The sequence below is a fragment of the Trichosurus vulpecula genome, chromosome 3, assembly GCF_011100635.1.
Source record: "Trichosurus vulpecula isolate mTriVul1 chromosome 3, mTriVul1.pri, whole genome shotgun sequence".
Classification (NCBI taxonomy): Eukaryota; Metazoa; Chordata; class Mammalia; order Diprotodontia; family Phalangeridae; genus Trichosurus; species Trichosurus vulpecula.
This window is the reverse complement of record NC_050575.1, coordinates 34,183,034-34,205,990: the sequence shown is the minus strand read 5'-3', so window position 1 is coordinate 34,205,990 and position 22,957 is coordinate 34,183,034. Positions and strand designations below refer to the sequence as shown.

General features: G+C 38.4%; 1 protein-coding gene across 1 annotated transcript in view; it reads left to right on the top strand.

The window, feature by feature from the left end:
• BRF1 (BRF1 RNA polymerase III transcription initiation factor subunit) overlaps positions 1–22,957 on the top strand; it is a 159,245-nt gene that overhangs the window by 1,593 nt on the left and 134,695 nt on the right. The window contains 1 exon segment of the mRNA XM_036748768.1: positions 22,443–22,523. Within this exon segment, the coding sequence (XP_036604663.1) occupies positions 22,443–22,523 (81 nt within the window).

Here is a 22,957-nt window from a genome sequence, read left to right as displayed (position 1 = left end):
GGAGGTAATGAAAACACCAGCAGAATCTAAATACAACCCAGTTTCTGTGCTCCAGGGGTTTACATTCTAGATAATAGTAGATTTTTGGAAGGGAATAGAGTGGAAACAAAATGTTAGGCTTTGCTGCCCTTTACATTTCTGCAGAAAGAGAAAGAAGGAAAAGTTATCCCTTTGTCTTCAAATCTTAGCATTACAAATAATCAAGGGCAGACTTTTATTTTATATGGGAGGAAACTAAGGTCCGGACTAGCAGAACCAGAAGTAGAATCCAGGTCTTATGACTCCTGATCCTATATTTTTACTACATTATGCTATCTTAAATAAAAGGCGATTGAGCAGAAAAATGACAGCAGTTTTTTCTGAAATTTTTCTTTTTATCACTTGTAAAATTCTTGAGTTTGATAAGAATTTTTAAAATCTTAACCTAATGACATGATTATGACCAAGAAATAGTATATCCCACTTTAGAGTATTGTAGTTACTTTATGTTAACAGAAAGGGAGGATGTGTGCGGAACTCTTTAATAGCTGGATATTGGCATTGACTAGTGTACTTGACCTGTATTTTGTTGCTTATCTTAGTTTTGCTTTTTTTAAAAGTGTTTTTATTGACACTGTCATAGATGTTTATACTGTTCTCTTGGATTTGCTTTACTCACTCTTCCCACAAAGTCTTCCCATGTTTAGAATCTTAGACCTAGAACTGGAAAGGAACTCAGAGGCCATCTCTAGCAGAAGGGTTTTAACCTGGTGTTCATGGACCCCTGTAAATCTATTTTATGGGTCTGTGAACTTGGATGTGAAAAAAATTATATCTTCAGTTTTCACTAAACTTCAAGTTACTTCTTTCAGTTATGAATTTTTTTTAAAAAGATTTTATTTCATTAAATACTTCCCAATTAATTATATGTAAATATTTTTAAACAATCATTTAAATTTTTTTTGAGTTCCAAATTCTCTCCCTCCCTCTCCTCCCCGCCTCCTTGAGAAGGCAAGCAATTTGATTTATATTATACATGTGAGGTCATACAAAACATTTCCATATTAGCCATGTTGTGAAAGAAAACAATAAAAATAAAGTAAAAAAGGGTATACTTCAGTCTGCATTCAGAGTTCATCCATTCTATCTCTGGAAGTGGATAGCATTTTTCTTCATGGGTCCTTTGGAATTATCTTGCATCAGATAATTCTGAAGGAGTTATGGTGAAAAATGACATCCATCCCCAGCGAAAGAACTGATGGAGTCTGAATGCAGATGGAAGCATACTTTTTCTTTACTTTTTAAAATTTTTTTTGTTATTTTGGTCTGTTTTCTTTCACGGTATGACTAACATGGAAATATATTTTGTATGACTGCACCTGTATCACCTATATCAAATTGCTTGCTTTCTCAATGGAGGTGGGAGAAGAGAGGAGGGAGAGCATTTGGAACTCAAAAATTTTTTTAAAGAATGTTGAAAATTGTTTTTACATGTAATTGGGGAAATAAATAAAAATAAAAAAGCAATTTACCTTGGATCATTGTCTTGATCAGAGTAGCTAAGTCTTTCACAGTTGATCATCCTTTCATTATTACTGTTAATGTGTACAATATTCTCCTGTTTCTTCTCACTTTGAGTGAGTTCATATAACTCTTCCCAGGTTTTTCTGAAACTATTCTGCTCATCATTTCTTATAACACAATAATATTCCGTCATAATCCCATATACCACAACTTGTTCATCTGTTCCCCAGTTAATGGGCATCTAATTCTTTGCCACCACAAAAAGAGCTACTATTAGTATTTTTGTAACTATTGGTCCTTTTCCGTTTTCTTTCATAGTACTGGTCTTGCCGGGTCAAAGGGTATGCACAGTTTTATAGCCCTTTGGGCATAGTTCCAAATTGTTTTCCAGAGTGGTTGGGTTAGTTCACAACTCTACCTGCAGTGTATTAGTGTCCTAATTTTCCCATATCCCCTCCAGCATTTATCATGGTAACCAATCTGATAGGTTTGAGGCAGACTCTGAGTTGTTTAAATTGGCATTTCTCTAATCAGTAGTGATTTAGAACATTTTACATGACTTTTGATAGCTTTGGGCTGCTAGGTAATGCAGTGAGCCTCATCTTCCTGAGTTCAAATGTGGCCTCAGGTACTTAGTAGCTGTGTGACCCTGGGCAAGTCACTTAAACCTATTTGCCTCTGTTTCCTCATCTGTAATATGAGCAGGAGACTGAAATGGTAAAACACTCCGACATCTTTGCCAAGAAAACCCCAAATGTGATTCACAAAGAGTTGGAAATGACTGAAAACAACTGAACAACATAACTGATAGCTTTGATTTCTTCTTCTGAAAACTACCTGATCATTTCATTTGACCATTTATCAACTGGGAAATAACTCTTATTTTATAAATTCAGCTTACTTCCCTATATATTTGAGAAATGAGGCCTTTATCAGAGAAACTTGCCATAAAATTTTTTTCACCAGTTTCCAGTTTTCCTTCTCATTTTGACCATATTAGTTTTGTTTGTGCAAAAGCTTTTTAATTTCATGTAATCAAAATTATCTGTTTTACTTTTTGTAGTCCCTTCTATTTCTTGTTTGGTCGTAAGCTCTTTTCTTGTCATCCGTAGATCTGATAAATACATTTTTCCATGCTCCCCTAATTTACTTAATGTTATCACCCTTTGTGTCTGAATCATTTATCCATTTTGACCTTATGTTGGTATACAGTGTGAGAAGGTGGTCTATGCCTAGTTTCTCCCAAACTGCTTTCCAGTTTTCCCAGCAATTTTTGTCAAATGTTGAGTTCTTACCCCAAGAGCTTGTATCTTTGCATTTATTAAACACTGGATTGCTATGGTCTTTTACTACTGTGTATTGTGTACCTAATCTGTTCCACTGATCCACCACTCATTTCTTAGCTCAATTATGAATTAAAAAAACAACAACCAAACATCCTGAGAAGGGGGTCCTTAGGTTTCACCAGTCTTTGACCATGACACAAGAAAGATTAAGAAGCCCCGATATAGCCCAACTTCCTCATCTTACAGATGAAGAAAAGGGTTATTCCTAGTCCAACTTCTCATTATACAGATGAGGAAAAGGAGAAGGCCTAGGAGGGTTAGGTGCCTTACCCAAAGTTACTGAAGTAAAAAAGATCAGAGGCAGGATATGAGCACAGTATAACATTCATTTTGCTTCTAGATTTTGTTGTAAAAATATTGCTATGAATGTTTTTTTTGCTTATATAAGCCTTGTTATCAAATAACCTTCTTGGGATGTAGTCTCAGTAATGGGATTTCTGGGTCAAAGGATATAAATAACAAAGTGGCTTTTATTATTTACATAATTCCAAATTGTTTTCCAGAATAATATGATCAATATGACCAGAATAACATGATCAATAATATGACCCTCCCCCCCACCCCACATAGACACCCTGTTTTAGACCTTGTTTATGTAGAACCTTTTAAATTTTATATAATGGAATTTTTTTATTTGTGTTTGGAATATCAGTCCTATGGGATTGCTTCTAAGGGAGTTTCTCTTCTGTGTAGCAGCCCTCACAATTCTGGTGCCACAGAATAGCATTTTTTAAATATCCCTCTACTGCCACCAATTTTTGCAATACTAAAGTAATTAAGCAAGTGTGGGCTTTGGCTTTGTAATGCTAAAACTAAGTACAAAGAGTGATCACTTATTTGCTATGTTATAGTAGGGATTCCATTCATTGATGATTGGATTATATCTTAAATTCTGTAATTCTATGTCCGGTTAAAATTCTTTCATTGCTCACAATTGTAAAAGATAACCTTTCTTAGTTTTTTTTTTTTTTTTTGTATTAAGATCACTGTTGCAAATAAATATATTTTAGTTAGATGAAAGAATGTTCTTATCTCTTTTTCACTTTATTCACACTTTAGCTTCACTCAGAGAAGTTTATAATGCTTAGATGCCACATATAAACAATTTTAATAATATTGGGCTTCCAGTAAATACAGATATTTGTGGAGTAGTCAATTAATTGGTAAAACACAACCATGTGTGAAATTACTATATAGCTATTTCACTCCTAGGTCTCTGAAGTTGTTTTAAAATTTCTGTCCATAAAACAAAAGGAAATTATTAAAATGCATTTGTAAGAAATGCTGGGCTAGCATAAATCACTCTGGGCCGGGGGTGTTGATTCTAGGAGTTTGATTCCATTTGCATTATTACCAAACATCATATCAGGATACATCCTATCATGGCTAAAGATATTGGTGTTTTTTCCCTTTTCTTTTATGTAGTCAGGTCAGAGTTAGTTGAAGTGTTGCTAAGTAACACCTCTTGTGCCTTTCTTCAGGCTTTACTCTGACTAAAATGTCCTCCTCGTTTCAACTTAGTCTATCCAAAATTCAACTCAACAAATATTTAAGTGCTTGTCTCCTTGTCTTAGCTAAACTTTGTATCTCTTCTCATCTTAACTAAATACTGTTTTCTAGCTGGATGAGATGTCTTTCACTTCTGCAACTCTTGTTGCATTTTGTACCTCTGTGTAGGCCCTCAAAGGAATTACCTTGTATTATAGTATTGTGTAAACATATAATTCACCCAAGTAATTGAACTCCTTGAGGGCAAGAATCAGTAACTATCTCATTCGTGGTTTTTTGTTTTGTTTTTGGTATTATACAAGAGGCTCAGTAAATAGTTGCCGAATGAGTAGTTAAAACTAAGATATGGTCGCAGTCATATGACCTTAACAGTGAAATGGAAAAAAAATAGTAATGTAACAAGAGCAAGAGAGCAATGCCACTGAAAAAATATCAACAAAGTTCTGCAGCAAAGGAATGTGATGGATTTTCTGTGTACAGTTTTATTATATCAAGGAGGTCTATTGGCTGATGAAAAGGGATTACTGAAGAACTGAAGTAAGTTTTGAAAGATTTAAGAATGTGAAATATTTGATTTTAGGGTTTCTTGTTGCTGTGCCTGAGAGCCACATATTGCAATAACTGAGAAACCCTTACAATATGTGAGGACAAATATTTAAGTCTCTCTAAATTGTCTTTGATTAATTTTTTTTGTTTGTTTTCTGGAGGGAGGAAGGTGGGGCAATTGGGGTTAAATGACTTGCCCAAGGTCACACAGCTAGTGCGTCGGGTGTCTGATGCCAGATTTGAACTGAGGTCTTCCTGACTCCGGGATCAGTGCTCTATTCACTACGCCACCTAGCTGCCCTGCTTTGATTAATTTTTGACTAGAGCTGTGCGGGAAGAAAAGTGATGGCTGATCATAGTGAAGAGATGAAGATAAAGGGAAAATATTATACATAGAAAAATAAGTTAGTGATCTTGGCCAAATTAGAGAAATATTTAGGGCCATTCAGAACAAGATATACTTCTGCCTAAGTAGGAATCAATTCTGATGTTCCTAAGCCCTTGTCACACATCTTTCCAGAAGTATTCTTTTCTAATCCTTTTTATTTAAAATTCTATCCCTATTTTTTACCTATAATATTGTGATAGTCTCCTAATTGTTTCTCTTTTCTCCCCTTTCTAATCTATTTTTAAAATGCTGATGAAATACAGCAATTTCCCTAATGTACAAGACTGAAAAAGCTACTCTTGATGATTTTTTTTTAACTGCCTAGGCAAGCCAGTTCTCAATTCTCATTCTTCTTGGTCTCCATGCAACCGTTGACACTGGTCAACTCTCTTCTTGATATTCTCTTCTCTCTAGGTTTCTGATCCTCTTTGTCCTTCACAGTGTCCTTTTTTGGACCTTTATCCAGGTCATGCTGCATCTCAAGGCTCTGTCCTGGGCCCTCTTCTGTTCCCCTGTAATATTTTACTTGGTGATCTCATCAGGTTCCATGAATTTAATTGCCATCTCTATGCTGATGATTCTCAAATCTACCCATCCTGCCCCAACTTCTCTGTTGATTTCTAGACTAGCATCTCCAATTACCTGTTAGACATCTCACACTTGATGTCTTGTAGGCATCAAAAAGTTAGCATGTCTCAAACTGAACTCATTTTCTTCCTCCTCAAATCCTCATCCCTTCCAGTTTTTCATATTACTGTGTAAGGCACCACTAATCTTTCAGTCCTTCAGGCTTGTAACCTAGTGTTGTCTTCTGCTTCTTACTATCTGTCACTACTCCTATCAAATTCTGTGGCCAAGGCCTGTTGATTTCCCCTTTGCAAAATCTCTCAGATTTGCCTCTTTTTTTCTGATGCAGCCAACACCTTGGTACAGGCCCTCATCTCACACCTAAACCTATTGTTTGGTCTCTCTGTGCTCCAGTTCATTCTTCATTCAGTCACTAAAGTAATTTTCCTAAGCTGCAAGTCTGATCATGTCAGTGAGTAAGTACTAAATCAATTCCACTGGCTCCCTATCACCTCCAGGATCAATCAGTCAATCAGTCAACATTTGTTAAGTGCCTGCTATGTGCCAGGTGCTGTGCTGAGAAGGAGTGGTTAGACAGGTAGGAAGAAAACCAGGAGAGAGTGGCATCCCAAAAAATAAAACCAGAGAGAAGAGAGCATCAAGGAAGAGAGAGAGAGAGAGAGAGAGAGAGAGAGAGAGAGAGAGATCGATCAGCAGTGTCAAAGGCATTAGAAAAGTCAATGAGAATGAAGATTGTGAAAAGGTTATTGGATTTGGCAACTAAGAGATCATTGTTATCTATGGAGAGAGCAGCTGGAAGCCAGGTTGTAAGGGGTTAAGAAGAGAGTACAAGAGGAGAGAAGGTGAAAACATCTATTGTACACCGCTTTTTCAAGCAGTTTGGCTACAAAGGGCAGAAGAGAAATATTGTTAGCTGGGATGGAAGGATGAAGTGAATTTTTTTTCAGGATAGGGGAGGTATTTTTTATAGGCAGTAGAAAATAAGTCTGGGGAGGAAGGGAGGGAGAGGGAGAGAGAGAGGGAGGGGGAAGAGAGAGAGAGACACAGAGAGAGAGAGAGATCGAAAAAAGTTGTATAGCAGGGATAATGGAGGAGGCAATCTATTTGGAGGAGACAGGATAGAATGGGATCACTTGAACAAGTACAGGAGTAAGGGATACTTCATATCAAATGTGAAGGAGGAGAAAGTGGTAGATGGTGTAATGTTAATTAAGGTGGGACTTTTTTTTTTTAACCTTTTCTCTTTTAGAATGCTAAAGTAATCAAGTACCTTTGATTAAGTCTTACTAAGTGCAAAGCCTCAGGCCCACACCCTTTTGCTGATTAGGTGTGAAGCCTTCTGGGCCCTGAACAGCCTATAAAAACTCAGAGGTTAACATTTTGTTTGGCGCTCTCACTCACTGGAAGAGTGTTGGTGTGGAGACTCTGGATAGCCGTTGGAGCCCCCACCCTGCTTTGAAGAAAACCCAGGTGTTGGTGCTTCTCTTTTTGGTAACTATGTATGTGATGTCTTGATCAGACAAAGCCTGTCTGTTGAATTGTATTATTTGATCTGTTAATATTTTCTGTTTGCAATTTCTATTTGTATTTGCTCTGAAGTTCAGGGTGCTAGCTTTTCTCCCTGAACTAAGTGAATGATATATGTATGTTTGATTAAAGTGAGATTGTTAACCCCTTAAAGTTGCTTTCCTTAGAGAAGCAGATCAAGGAACTTGTGCTGGCAGCCCTTCTGTGTGCTGGTGCTATTGGTCTTACACAGCCACAGTAGCAGCAAACAGCATTGTTGTTACAGGTGGCATCTGAGTGATAAGAGATAAGGAAGAGAGAAAAAGAGGGAATTCATGGCAAATGGCCTAATTTTTTTCTGTAAAACATGAGGCAAAATTCTCAGCTGAGAGGGGGCAGGGAGGGAGAGTCATGGGAGATTTGAGAGCTGCTATGGAGAGTGAGATAGTGATTTGATAAGGGAGGTATAGTAGGATTGCCTAACAGCAGTGAGGGCTAGTTAAAGTTGTGAAACATAAATTTGTGGTGTACCCAGTCAGAAGGGTTGTGTAATTTTTTCCACCTTCATTTACTGGCATGTGTGTAGGCACAAAGGCAACAGATCGTGGAAGTAATCCAAGGCTGAGGCTTGGTTGGGTGTAATGGGTGATGTGATAAGGGGACTAGGGATTCAAGAAAGGAGGACAGTATAGAGTTGAATTTTCTCACCAAGGAGTCAAGATGGGGAGAAGAGGAGAGAGTGGCTAGTGGAGGGGAGATGGCCTGGGAGAGAATTGAGAGGTCAAGGGATTGGTGGTCATGGTGAAGTTGAAGAGTAGGGTTACATAAGGGAAGACAGAAGGAGAGGTAAAAAGCCAATAGATTATGTTTGGATAAGAGGATTTCAGAATTCTTGAAGATGGAAATGGTACATTTGTGGGTGATAGAAAAAAACCAAGGCTATGACTATCTATGTGCATGGTGGAGAAGTAGCTCGTGGGAGATGAGTAGGTTGAGAAACCGAGTGGATAGGATATTTGAGGTAACTATATCAATATGTATATCGAAGTCCCCTACTATGAGGGCAGGAGTTTGGGAGGAAAGAAAAATTGTGAGTCAGATACTGAATTTGTTGAGGAAGTAAGGATAGGGACCTGGCGATCTGTAGACAACAGCTACCAGGATTTTGATTTGGTGGCAGATTGGTTGATTGGTTGGTTATTGTCCTTCATCCTTGAAGAGAACCAAAAATGACTTACTATGTTAGAGTCCAGTTACAGTGTATCCAACTGTGGGTGATCAGACCAATACAAGCTTAGAATGCTATACCACAGGTTGGGGGCAGATAGTTCCTGTGAACATTTGGGGTAGATTCTCTAAATTTGTGCATCCCATGTTTCTTTTGAGCTACTTCAGTTCCACTCTGCATATAGAGCACAGCACCTTCTTTGATGTGGGTACACCATACTGGGCAGTCCTTTGCCAGTGTGTCCTATGTCTTGCAATCAATTCAAAAGTTCTTTAGAGAAACCTTGAGAGTGTCCTTGTATTGCTTCTTCTGACCACCATGTTAGTGCTTGCCTTCTGTGAGTTCTCTATGTAATAGTCTTTTAGGCAAGTGTACATTTGGCATTCAAACAACATGGCCAGCAGAGAGTCGTGTTCTCTGCAGCAGAGTTTGAATGTTTGGCAGATTAGTTTGAGAAAGGACCTTAGTGTCTGGTACTTTATTTTGCCAGGTGATTTTCAGAATCTTCCTAAGACAATTCAAATGGAAGCGATTCAGTTTCCTGGCATGGTGCTGGTATACTGTCTAGGTTTCGCAGGCATACAGTAATGAAGTCAGCACAACGACTCTGTAGCCCTTCAGTTTGGTAGGCAGCCTAGTAACCTCTTCTCTCTCACACTTTCCTTTGGAGCCTTTCAAACACTGAGCTAGCTCTGGCAGTGCATGCATCAAGTTCATCATCTATGTGTACGTCCCTGAAAAGTATATTACCAAGGTAAGTGAAAAATGAACTCCCCTTGGGCGATTGGGCTGGCAGCAGGAGGTGGAAAATGCCTTGTACTGATACAGATGCAAGTGACTGATGGAAGATGTCTGGCTCGGCTCCAGCAGCATTTCCTTAGGAGATGTGTTAAAACCAGCGGGAGAGGGAAGGCTCTGCGCATTCGTGTGCCTGAGATCTGAAGTTTTCTCACCTGAGGAGCTTGACTATGAGTAAGATGCAGGAAGTGTTAGAGCCCCTGTGCAGACAAAAAATGCTCCACCTTGGCTCTTAACAGCCTTTACTTAGGAGACATACTAGGCCCTAGTGTACCATTGGTCTGAGGTCTTCAAATACAAAATCCTCTGTTTGACATTCAAAACTCTTCATAACCTAGCTGCCCCTGCCTTTTCAGTCTTTGTACACACCTTATTCCCTGCCACATACTCTTCAGTTCACTGACACACACCTTCTTCCTGTTTCCATAATGAGACACTTGATCTCTCAGTTTCAGGCATTTTCCCTGGCTGTCCCCCATACCTGGAATATTCTGCCTCCTCTTCTCCACCTTCTGATTTCCCTGGCTTCCTTCAAGTACCATCTAAAATCCCACCTTCTTTAGGAAACCCTTCCCAATTCCTCTTAATTCTAGTGCCTTCCCTCTGTTGATTATTTCCTATTTAACCTGTATGGAGGTTTTATTATTACTCTTTATCCTGTACATCAGGCCCGTCCAACTTTAGACTTTCATCAAAACAATAGACAATATATTTTGATTTGCCATTTTAGTGACAGCTCTGCAGTAGCTTGGTTTCCTTTACTAAAACATTTATGTAAATTTCTGTGCTTGTAGGTAGGCCCCATAAATCCCATTGCAGGACCGCATCAGCCTTCTGGGACACATTTTGGACAACTCTGGTATACATAATTGTTTGCATGTTTTCTCTCTGCTTGGATTATTAACTCCCTGTGGGCAGGGACTGTTTTTTGCCTTTTGTTTGTATTCTAGCACTTAGCACAGTGACTGGCACATAGTAGGAGCATTAAAAAATGACTGACTTACAGATTGACTATCTTCTTCCCAGAAACCTTCATTGACTCCCAGTTATCTCTTGAATAAAATCTCGGTTCCTTAATTTGAGGACCTCCAACCTTATTTTAACACTGTTCTCCTTCTCACACTCTACAGTTTATCCAAACTGCACAATTTAACCTGGTCTTATCTTCTCCCACCACACTATAATTGTATATTTTCTAGACTTGAAATGTATTTCCCTTGTATTTTTGCTTGTTGAAATTCTCTCGGTTTAAGACTGAGATCAGAGGTTATCCCTTCCAGGAAGTTTTCCCTCCCCAGAAATAGTCTACTTTTGAAGGGTTCTGAGAGTTAAATTCTTTTATGTTCTACCTCTCTTCTAATAGAAAACTGATCTAATAGATTAGACTAATCTCTCTTCCACATGACAGTGTTTCAGTACACTGAAAACAACTATTATATTTTTCCTAAGTCTTCTTTTCTCTGGGCTAAACATCCCCAGCTTATTCAGTGGATCCTAGTATGACAGCATCTTAAGCCCCTTTCACCATTCTGGTCTTTGTCCTACATATATGATCAGGTCTGTCACTGTCTTTCTTAAAATGTATCCAGAACTGAAATTTCACATACTACTTGTTTGGTCTGACCAGGGGAGAGTACAATGGTGTTCTCACCTCTCTTGTTCTGCTCACTATGCTTCTTTTCTTGATGCCTGTTGTTGAAGAAAAAAATATTAATACTGTCACCTGCATTTAGTCACCAGTCTTCCAGAGACAATTTTATTTAATTTAAGATTAGTCTAATTCCAAGTCATTTCTGACTTGGAGAGATGTCCAAAATTGCATTTTCCCCATGCCCTTCAAAGTATCTCTGCTTCTAGATAATTTTAGGTAATACAGGAATCCAAGAAAGTAGCTAACACCAGTTATACTGGCTAGCATTCAAACTAGTTGAATGGCCATATCTCAGTCCCTTTCTTCCAGGAATAAATGTGTTTCCTCCCACATGTCTTCTAAATTCCATGTGGAGTGGTGAGAGTGCCTCCCTTTGAATGAGTTCTTCCCATGAAAGGGACCACTTCCAGAATGGGAGGGAGGAGATTGCCTTTAGATGGAGCTATATTCTGGGTTAACTACTGGACAGGGAAAGGCAATAAGATGCACTCTGTTAAACTTAGTGGCTAGGTGGATAGGTAAGTAGCTTAGTGGATGGAGTGCCAGACTTGGAGTTAGGAAGGAAAGGCAAGGGAAGAGAATAAGCATTTATATAGGGCTAAGTGCCAGGCACTATGCTGAGCATTTTACAAATATTATCTCATTTGCTCCTCATAACAAACTTGGGAGGTAGGTGTTATTATTATCCCTATTTTACAGTGGAGGAGACTGAGGCAGTAGAAGTTAAGTGACTTGTGTAGAATCATACAGTTATTTAGTTTGAGGCTAGATTTGAACTCAGGTCTTCCTGACTCTAGGTCCAGTGCTTTATCTGTGGAGTCACCTAGCTACCTAGGAAGATCTGTATTTGCCTCTGGACTCATCATCATCATCATCAGTATGTTTTTGATTACTACTCTTTATTCATTTATTTAATGAAATGTCCTGGTCTTTCTTAACCTTCAAACTGGGAGGTAAAGAGCTTTTTATTAGGCCAGTTTTCCAAATAAACTTTTTATTTATAAATATGCTTCTACACTATGATTGAATTGATTTTTTTTTTGGATTGCCACATTCACTGTTGATTTGTATTGAGCTTATATTTCACTAAAACTCTCATCTTAATTTATAGTTTAGTCATGCCTTCCTCATCCTATACTTGCACCCAAGTATTAAATTTTACATTTATCTTTATGAAATGTCTTTCATCTGAATAGGGCCCATTTTCCTTCCTAGATTAGGCTCATAAAGTGTCTAGGGACAGTGTAATTTTTCATTTTTTATCTCAACAGCTTAGCCTTGCCCATGTAGATGTTTAGTAACTCTTGCATTGAATGGGATAACTCATTTGTAATTGAGAAATATCAGGATTTGGAGTCGAGAGAACCCTGGGTTTGGATCCTGCTTTGTGATCTGGGCAAGTCAGTTGACTTGTCTGAGTCTCGGTAAAATGAGGGCAATGATAATACTAATAATGCCACTTTCCTAGATTGCCAGGGGGTAATGTAGGATAAAGTGCTGTTAAAGCAGTGTGTGGTGGGTAGTCAAGAGAAAGACATTGCCCTCTGAGCAACTTCAAAATAATGCTTCAAATCAAATTCTGGAGCAGCAGAGCCAACAATAGGTTGGGGTGAGATATTTTTCCAGCACAAGACAACTTAGGAGATTGGAGGAAGAAATCTATGACACTACAACAGGGACTGGCCTGGAGCCCATTTAATGACAATGCTAGCTGTGGGCATTGGAGGCAGTTATAGCAGCAGCAGCTGAAGCTTTGGGAACTCTCAGTCTAGGGATGATAAGGTGATTGGACAACTGGTCTTATAGAGAGTACAGGGGACCCTTGTGCTAGCACTAGGTGTAGGACAGAGTGCTTTTTGGCAAACTTATTATGCATTACCCATTTCTGGGTCACAGTCAAGGGCAGAGAGCAGCACTTTGGGTCAAGAGGGATCAGGGTCCTGAGGAACAGTAGTACTCGTGGTTGCAAAGGAGTAGGGGCCCTGAGGAGCCATATTACTTTCATGCCAAGGGAGCTGGGGCCCTAAGGAGCAGTACCACTTTGATCCTCAAGGGATGACCACATCATGACCACATCTTTCCTGTTGAAAAAGCCAAAAACTTCCAAACCCCCAGAACTAGCTCTGAAGATACCATTTTGAAAAAAAAACCTGAGTCTTGGGACAGCTCCCCAACCCCAGGTGAAAAGAACCCAACTTTAACATAAAATTCAAAGTCAGGAAATAGGCTGGAAAAATAAGCAAACAACAGCAAAAGAACTTACCATTAAAAGCAACTATGCTGGCAGAGAAGGTCAAGACACAAACTTAGAAGAAGGCAACAGTGTCAGAACAACTACAAGCAAAGTCTCAAAGAAAAATGTGAATTGGACACAAGTCCAATGAGAATTTTTGGAAACTAAAAAATGATTTTACAAATCAAAGAGTAGTAGAAGAAAAATTGGCAAAAGAAATGAGAGTGATGCAAGAAAATTATGAAAGGACAATTAACAGTTTGGTAAAAGAGGGACAAAAAATATTGAAGAAAGTAACATTTTAAAAAATAGAATTGGCCAAATAGAAAAAGAGGTACAAAATTTCATGTATGAAAACTTCACTGAAGTTTCTTTAAAAAGTAGATTTAGCCAAATGGAAAAGAGGTAGAAAAGCTCACTAAAGAAAATAATTCCTTACAAATTAGAATTATGCAAGGGGAAGATGGTGATTCCAAAATACATCAAGAAATAATAAAACAAAGTCAAAAGAATGAAAAAATAGAAGAAAATATGAAATATTTCATCAGAAAACCAACTGAAGTAGAAAATAGATTGAGGAGAAATTATTTAAGAATTATTTTACTACCTGAAAACCATGGTCAACAAAAGGTACTAGACATCATATTTCAAGAAATTATAAAGGAAAACTACCCTAATATCCTAGCATCAGAGGGTCCAAAATAAATTGAAAGAGTCTGCCAGTCACCTCCTGAAAGAGCTCCCAAATGGAAACTCTAGGAATATAATAGCCAAATTCTGTGCTCCCAGGTCAAAAAGCACCTAGGAAGGAACCGTTTAGATACCATTCAGCCATAGTCAGGATCACACAAGATTGAACAACTTGCATGTTAAAGGAGTGGAGGGCTTGGAATATGATATTCTAGAGGGAAAAGGAGCTGGGATTACATCCAAGTATACTGAACACAACTGAGTTAATTCTTCAGTGGAAAAAAAAATGGATATTTAATGAAATAGAGGACTTTTAGACATTCCTGATGAAAAGGCCAGAGAGAAATAGCAAATTTGACTTTCAAATACAGGACTCAAGAGAAGCATAAAAAAGTAAATATGAAAGAGAAATCACAAAAGACTCAATAAAGTTTAACTATTTACATTTCTATTTTGAAAGATGATATGTGTAACTCCTAAAAACTTTATTAGGGCAGGCAGGACTCTAGTGTGGTGTCCAAAATTGTGCAGTCTGCAAGAAGAACCACTGAGGCAGAGCTCCAATTTAATTACCAGACCCCTTCAGTGAATGGGGACCTCAGATCTTAACTCATGATCTAAGATGCCCCTTCTCCCCAGGGCCTTGTTGTTATAGGACTTGATACCCAGGCACTTAGAAGAGGCAAAATAAAATACAGAATGTTATCGATTGATAGATCTTGCTCTCGACCCTTCAGGAGGCCACAAACGATGCTTCAGCATGGGTAGTCACAGGTTTCTCAAGGCAAGGGTTATCTCTGCTAATTGGTCATAGGATGGGCCCTTCCTCATGTTGAGAAAGAGGGTAGTCTGGAGAAACAAAAATAAATTGAGGGACCTTCCATATCACGTCAAGATATCCCACTTACTCTGGGTTTGGTCATGCATTCACACCTAAAAGACTAGAGTCAACATTCTTGTGGTTAGGTAAGTGAACAGGTTAGTGACCATTGAACAGTGAACTTGTAGCTTGTAGTTTAAAGTTTGATGCCTTTTATAAGAAAGAATATTTTATCAATTATCCTTAGATATATGTAAAATATATATTAATGTATGTAATTCTTGTACTAATATTAATTTAGCTAGATTTATATATCACTAATAATTGCTAACAATCATTATGGAATCACCCTAAATTGGAATAAAACGGAAGTCAAATACATTGTTCCTCGATGGACTTGAGCTGGGTCTGGAAAAAAAGGGGAGACAGAACATTGCACTGGGGAATACGCTATGAGCAGCTCCAGCCAAAGCAGGAAAGGAGGAGTGCATGTGTGCATTCCACAGCTCGCAGATTTTGGAGGCCGCGTGGTGATTTCGGAGGCCGCGTGGTGATTTCGGAGGCCGCGTGGTGTACGGCAGCTGTTCTCAAACTTTGTGGGCTCAGGATCACTTTACAGTCTTAAAAACTGAGCGACCTCTCTCTTCCCCTCCCTCCTGCCCCCGAGAGCTTTTGTTATATGAGTTAGATCTACGAATGTGCTAGTAAAAATCTGTCTGACTTTTTGAAAAAAATGTGTGGCTGCACAAACTTTTAAGTTCAGTGGGCATTATTAACATTTTTCCATCACTTTCTTCAGCCTAGTCAATAAAACAAGTCAAGCCTTGTTTTGTAGGTTTGCCAATTTCTGAGGTATAAATGTTCACATTGAAAATTTAACAATTACAAAAAGCATTTAAAGCTCTTTACGATCTGATTCCAACTTACCTTTTCAGACTTAGAATCCATTCATGGATCCTGTATTCTAGCCAGGTGTTGTAGTACAGAATGATTAGTCTTGAGGTTCAGGGCTAAGCTGGTAGGTGTGTCATGTGGGGTGGAAATTTCGATGTTATTGAGAGGCAGACTATCATAGTGGATAGGGTGCTGTGTTTGGAGTCAGAAGTACCCAGGTTCATATTACAACTCTGACACTAGCCTTGGTACCTTGAGCACATCACTGAATCTCTCTGAACCTGTTTCCTCATCTGTAAAATAGGGATAGTAGTGCTTTCACAGGGTTGAAACAATGTATGCCAAGGCATTGTTACTATTGTTTCATTTTCAGTTGTATCTGACTCTTTGTGACTCCATTTGGGGTGTTCTTGGCAGAGATACTGGAATGATTTGCCATTTCCTTCTCCAGCTCATTTTACAGGTGAGGAAATTGAGGCAGACAGGAGTAAGTGACTTGCCCAAGGTCATACAGCTAATATAAGTGTCTGAGGCCAGATTTAAATTCAGGAAGATAAGTCTTGTGACTTTAGACCTGGCACTCTATCCACTGTGCCACCTTCTTCATTCAGATGCTTTTTGCCGCTATCTCCTCCTTCCCTTGTGTTTTCATATGAAGAGATGACCCTTCTTGCCAAGGCAAACCCTTCTACATGTACAAGTAATCCTTTTCCCTCCTGTTTTCTGCAGATTTTCTCATCTTCCCTAGCCACCTAGCTGCCTGCCAAGTGATAAGCAAATCTTAAAAAGCCTACATAAGTATCAGGTTATTTGCTACTTTATTTAGATTCTAGGAATCTAGATAAAGAATCTAGAAGTGGAAATGTTTTATGTACTTTTCTTTCAATTGAGGGTAAGCCATTCATTACTGGAAGAGAGAAATATTTTGGCTATGACCTCACGAAACAGGCAGGCTTTTTAGAGTCATTAAACTGAGAAAAATTAGCCATGCTTGAGGAAGTTGTAGATTGGGAATCTGTTGAGAAGAAGGGAGTTAGGCAAATAGAGAATACAGTTAATCAAGCTAACTTCTTTTTAGTACTTTTAAAAAGTCCAATTAAGAGTTAACTTCCCTAACTGTCTTATGATAATCATTCCTAGTATCTCCTCAGCACTGTATTCACCTTTCTCACACTTGCTGCTTTGCAATTGATCCTAGTTGTTTACATTCGTGTGTGTATAGCTAACTCTTTGGGGACAAGTACCACCTCTTCTTTTTCTGTTCTATTTACTGTGCTTAGTCCAGTGAGTATGTGTGTGTGTAGTAGCAGATACTTGGTGTAAATGTTGGTGGAATTAACTGATTTATACACAGAATAATGATTTGACTGATTGCTCCAATACTCATGTGTTCCACATCCATGTTTATGACCTCTGAAATTCCTTTATCTGATCATAATCCGTTGGGTCATTCCACTGTTCTCTCTACCTTGCAACTCCAAACCCTGTTCTTTATCCTCATCATGCCCTCCAGTTCTAGCACCCCTCCATTCTTTCCAAGGCCATCACCCCCAGGACTCTCTCTTCACTTCCCCTTCTTGACTCCTTTAGTGAAACAGTTCAACATTACTCTTTCTTCTTCTCTGGAGTCCCTTGCCTCTTCATCTGGTAGAAGATCTTTCTTTTCCAAATACTATATTGGATTATTTATCCAGTCCCTTTGCTCCTATCCATATACTACTGCATAAAAAACTGGAGAAAATCACAGAACCGTGCTGACTGGATCCATTGCAAGTTTATGCAAAATAATCTCATCTGGAGTCTTGTTGGGACAAGGCAATAAGTTTACATCTCTCTAAAGTGATATCAGTATCCCCCTTAAGCACAGTGACTTTTCCAAACTTCTCCATCCCTTTTCAAACCTCCTGTAGCTCCCCCTCCCAACACCCTCTCACCTAAGAACCTTTCCTCATATTTCATTGAAAAAATTGAGGCCATTCTCTGAGGGTACCCTTTACTACACTGTTCTTCATTCAGATGCTTTCTGCCGCTATCTCCTCCTTCACTTGTGTTTCATATGAAGAGATGGCCCTTCTTGCCAAGGCAAACATGTACAAGTAAGCCCATTCTCTCCTGTTTTCTGCAGATTTTCTCATCTTCCCTACTCATAGTAAATTTTAATTGCTCTCTCTCAACTCTCAATCTTTTACTGATACAAAGACATCCATGTCTCCCCCCATCTTTAAAAAAACATACTTGATACGCTTTCCCCTGCTCGTGATCATTTTCTCTTTTGTGGCTAAATGCCTTGAGAGGCTGTGCCTTTACATCCTTTCCTCTTTTCTAGCTCTCTGCAGTCTGGTTTCTGATTTCACTCAACTGAAATTGCTCTCTCCAGAGTTACAAATGATCTCTTGATTGCCAAATCCAGTGGTCTTTTCTTAATCCTTATCTTTTTTTTAACCTCTTTGCAACCTTTGAAACTGCCAGTCATCCTCTTCTTGATACTCTCTTCTCTCTAGTATTTCATAACACTGCTCATCTCATCTACCTGTTTTGACTGCTGGATATCTGACTGCTCTTCTCATCTGATAGTACCAGTCCCATTACCAATGCGCTCTTAATCAGACAGTAGTTTACCAATCTGGTCTGCTAAATCTTTCAGTGCCTGAATTGAAGTTCAGTTATGCTTGGCATCTTGGATGCCTTTCTCCAGTTCCCTCTTCTTATCTACTCCCCCCCAACCTCTATTCCTTCTCTTCCTTCCTCTAAGAAATTTTTGTTATATTGGTCATGTGTGAAAATGTTTGTCTCATTCTGCACTTCCAGTCCATTATTATTACACCAAGAGCTGGGAGTCATGCTTCACCATAAATCTTCTGGAATGATGATCAGTCATTGCCTGGATCAGAGTTCTTAAGACTTTTAAAGCTTTTTTTTCTTCTTTTTTTTTTTTTTGGAAGTATCATTTTCTCACTTTATTTTTCTTGCTTTTTTGAAAAATATGACTAGCATGGAAATGTTTTGCATGATTTCACAGGTATAAATGATATATTGTTTGCCTTTTCAATAGATGTGGGAAGGAGGGAGAGAATTTGGAATTCAAAATCTGAAAAGAAAAGAATGTTAAAAAACAGACAATAAAGTGGTTTTTTAAAAGGCATTCAACCTCAGTGTTTCAGAGGAACACAGACATTGTCTAAAGTCTCAGATACATTGTATTTATGCCTCTATGTACGTGTTGCTCTCTACTCACAATAGAATGTAAACTCCAGGGAGGTGGGAGGAGGGGGGCGTCACACAGTCAGTAGGTCAAAGGCAGGACTTGAAACCAGGTTTTCCTGGCCCCCAGGTTGGCTGTGTCTTCCCATCCATTTATCAGAATTATTTAAGATTCCTAGCTACTAGCAGTCATAGTAGTGGTGGTGGTGGTGGTGGTGGTGGTATAGTAGTAGTAGAGGAGGGCAAAGTCCAACTTCTGCTCTTCTGCATTGTGGCTCAGGCCTTTGTTGCTCCTCCAGCATTAGGGCCATATATTGATCCTTCAGGTAGGAACTCTTCATGAAAATCCCCTCCTCAGGTCAACAAGCTATCCTGCTGCCTCTCCACAGCTGCCATCTCTTGCTGAGGAGGTTATTCCTTAGTATAGCTGTGTGATATTGGGCAAGTCAGTCAAAATTTCCTGGGGCTCAGTTTCTTCATCGGTAAAATTAGAGGGCTGGACTAGATCAGCTGTTTCCAAAGTTTTTTGTTCTATGAATATCAGATATCAATTCCACAATGAAGAAGACCTGTTTATCCAAATCACAGCAAAACAGAAATCTGTCTTCTGAAGGATTTCAGTGCCCAGTACAAGAAAGAAGGGAGTGGCCCTCTTTTTTCTTCTTTTATAATGTCAAAGTCATTGTGTAAATAGTTCTTATGCTTATGCTCACTTTTGCATCAGCTTATTCAAGTGTTCCCAAGTTTCTCTCAATTTTTCATTTTTATCATTTCATATGTATCAATAGGATTCCATTATATTCATATAATCATAATTTATTCAGTTTCTCTTCTATTAATGGGTATCTCTTTGGTTCTAGTTTTTTTTGTTGCTGTTGTTGTTTTGCTACAACAAAAGTGTTGTTAAAAATATTTTTGTACCTATGGGTCCTTTCCCTCTCTCTTTTGCTCTCTAAGGGATATGTGCCTAGTGTTGGCATCACCTCTATATTTGTCTTACATAACACTTTCTGTGACCCTTGAAGACATTCAGATTCCGATGCAACACTTAAATCGTCTCCTTGTATTAGACTATAAATACTTTATTATTTCATCTTTTCCAATTGCTCAAATGTGTTCACCTTTCTCAGTTTCTATTTGTCTTTTAGTGGAAAGTATTCTAGATTTGAAGTTAAAGGACCCATGGATCCATGTTCCAATTCTCAGACTCTTACTTCTACCTATTAGACTTTAGGGATATCACTAAACCTCTCTTTTCTTGACTCTGAAAAGAGGGGGTTGCATTATATGGTCTCTGAGGGTCTCTTCCAGCTCTAAATCTATGATAATCCTGTGAAAGTTTCTACTCAGCTCTGATCTTTTTATCAGGAATGTCTAAATGTGCTCTGTTCCATTAAGGCTCTATTTTTCCCCCCATTTGACTTTCCGTTAATTTTCCATTAGATTGTACTACATCTTGCTGGATTAGTTATCATTGATTTTAGCCTTTGTCTTTTGCCTTTTACAATATCATATTGCAAGATATTGTCTCCTTTAGAGTAGTTGCTGCTGGGTCTTGTGTCATCCTATAATTGCATTCTTTCTTTCCGGCTTGTAGTTATTTCTTCTTTGGCCTGGAATTTTTGTATTTTGTCTCTGAAACTTCTGGGAGTTTTCTATATGGAGATTCTTTCAGGGAACAATGGTTGTATTCTTCCTGTTTTCACCCATCTTTGTAGATAGAAGGAAAGTGGGAAGGAATTTTAGATAGAGGGAGTGATATTGTATAGTGGAATGGAAATGTTGGATTTGGAGTCAGATACTCTGAGTAGAAGGAGATGGCAAACCATTGAAGTACCTTTGCCAAGAAAACCCCAAACTCATGAAGAGTCAGACATGACTGAAATGACTGAATAGCAACAACGAAGGATATGAACCCAGGAACATTACATATGATGTTTTGAAGGCAGCTAGGTGGCACAGTGGACAGAGTGCTGGGCCTGAAGTCAAGAAAACTCTTCTTCTTGAATTCAAATCAGACACTTATTAGCTGTACGACCCTGGATAAGCCACTTAACTCTGTTTGCCTCAGTTTCTTGATCTTGTAAAATGAGCTATAAAAGGAAATGGCAAACTACTCCAGTATCTTTGCCAAGAAAACTGCAAAAGGGGTCATAAAGAGTCAGACACAATGGAAAATGACTGAACAGCATGCTACATTTAAATACTCTACCTTCTACTTACCATTTATGTGACATAGGTAAATCATTTAACATCTTTGCATATTAGTTTCCTCATTTGTAAAAATCTGGGCTATGGCCTAGATCGATGGTGTCAGAGTCAAATAGAAACAGATCTACATATTGACTTAGAAAACCACAAATTAACGTTATCTGTGTTTTGTTATATTTTATTTTGTTAAACATTTCCCTATTACATTTTATTTAATTTTAGAGCATTGAGTTTTACAGTTAGTTGGTTTGCCTAAACACCTGGCATAGATGCCTTTGACACCTGAAGTAGTTGATATATAAGGTTCTATTTTCTGAGTCAAATCCTGTTATCCTATAAATGTATTTATAATTGTAGGAGCTATGGAGAAGACCAGTTTGATTAGATTAGAGGAATTTTATTGAGGAGCACAGTGGTGAGAGATAAAGCTGAAAAGATGAGGAACTTTATTGTAGACCTTCAGTTAGAGGGTGGAGAGTTTGCATTTTATTTTGTGTATAACTACAAATGCCATCAAAGTATTTGAGGAGTGGAGGGTAAGGGATGGAGTTAGCATTAAGTATGATTTTTTTAAGTCAATCTTTTAGAAGCATTTGTTTTTCTTACCCATTCCATGGTTATTCTGTGTGTGTGTGTATGTGTGTGTGTGTGTGTGTGTGTGTGTATGTGTGTGTGTGAGAGAGAGAGAGAGAGAGAGAGAGAGAGAGAGACAGAGAGAGAGAGAGAGATAACCAGATGGTACCAGATGGCATGATATAGAAAAAACATTGGACTAGGAATTAGAAGGCCTAGGTTCAAGTTAAGCCTCTGCCTCTAACTCTGAATGACCATATTGAAAGTCATTCCCTAGCAGCTTTTCCCAAGTGGGCTCCTTTTGGGAATGGAAAAACTCATCCTCTAGTTAACTGGGCTTAATAGTACCTGGATTAATCTGGAATATTCCGTAGATGACTTTACAAACTACCTTTTTACCTTTACAGGCAGCTAAGTGGTATAGTGTTGGGCCTGGAGTCAGGAAGACTGAGTTCAAATTTGACTTCAGATACTTACTAGTTGTGTGACCCAGGGCAAGTCATTTAATCCTGTTTGCCTCAGTTTCCTCATCTGTAAAATGAGCTGGAGAAGGAAGTGGTAAACTACTCTAATATCTTTGCCAAGAAAACTCCAAATGGGGTCATGAAAAGTTGGACATGACTAAAATGACTGAACAACAATCTTTTTTTTTGTGGTTTAAGAGAATATTGGACCATATGTAATGGAAAAATCATAGCACTAGAATTACAGAATATCTTATATCTTCAGTAATTTCTTCTAATTTCTATGTTTGTAGGTGCAGGCAAAATTCCATCAGTAGGAGGAGGCTTCCATGTGAACCTGGGAAAGGAATCCAGAGCTCAGACTCTTCAAAATGGTACTTGTTCCTCTTGAATTCGGGTGCTAGATTATATTAATGTTAAGATACTCTAGAGGAGTGAGCTCCTAATTATTTATATGTGCCAGTGGAGGACAGAATTGGTTTTGATAGTAGCAAAATGTGGACAATTGAACAAGCAGGTTGGTAGCTGTGAATTATTCTAAAAGTAGTTTTTGTTGTGGATAATTAGGGGTTGCCCATTGTTGCACATATGTTGTATTTCTGAAAAGGTACGCCGTAAGCTGTTTGAACCTTTTAAATTTCCATTTGTGTAAATATTAGATAATGTAACTGATTATAGGTTACAATGTGCTTGTTTCAAAAGAGCCCTGTGAGGTACATAGTGCAGACAGAGACCTCTTTCAAACTTGAAATGAAATCATCAATGGTTATTCTTTTGTGATGAGGAGTGATGGTATGTTGGTTGGATT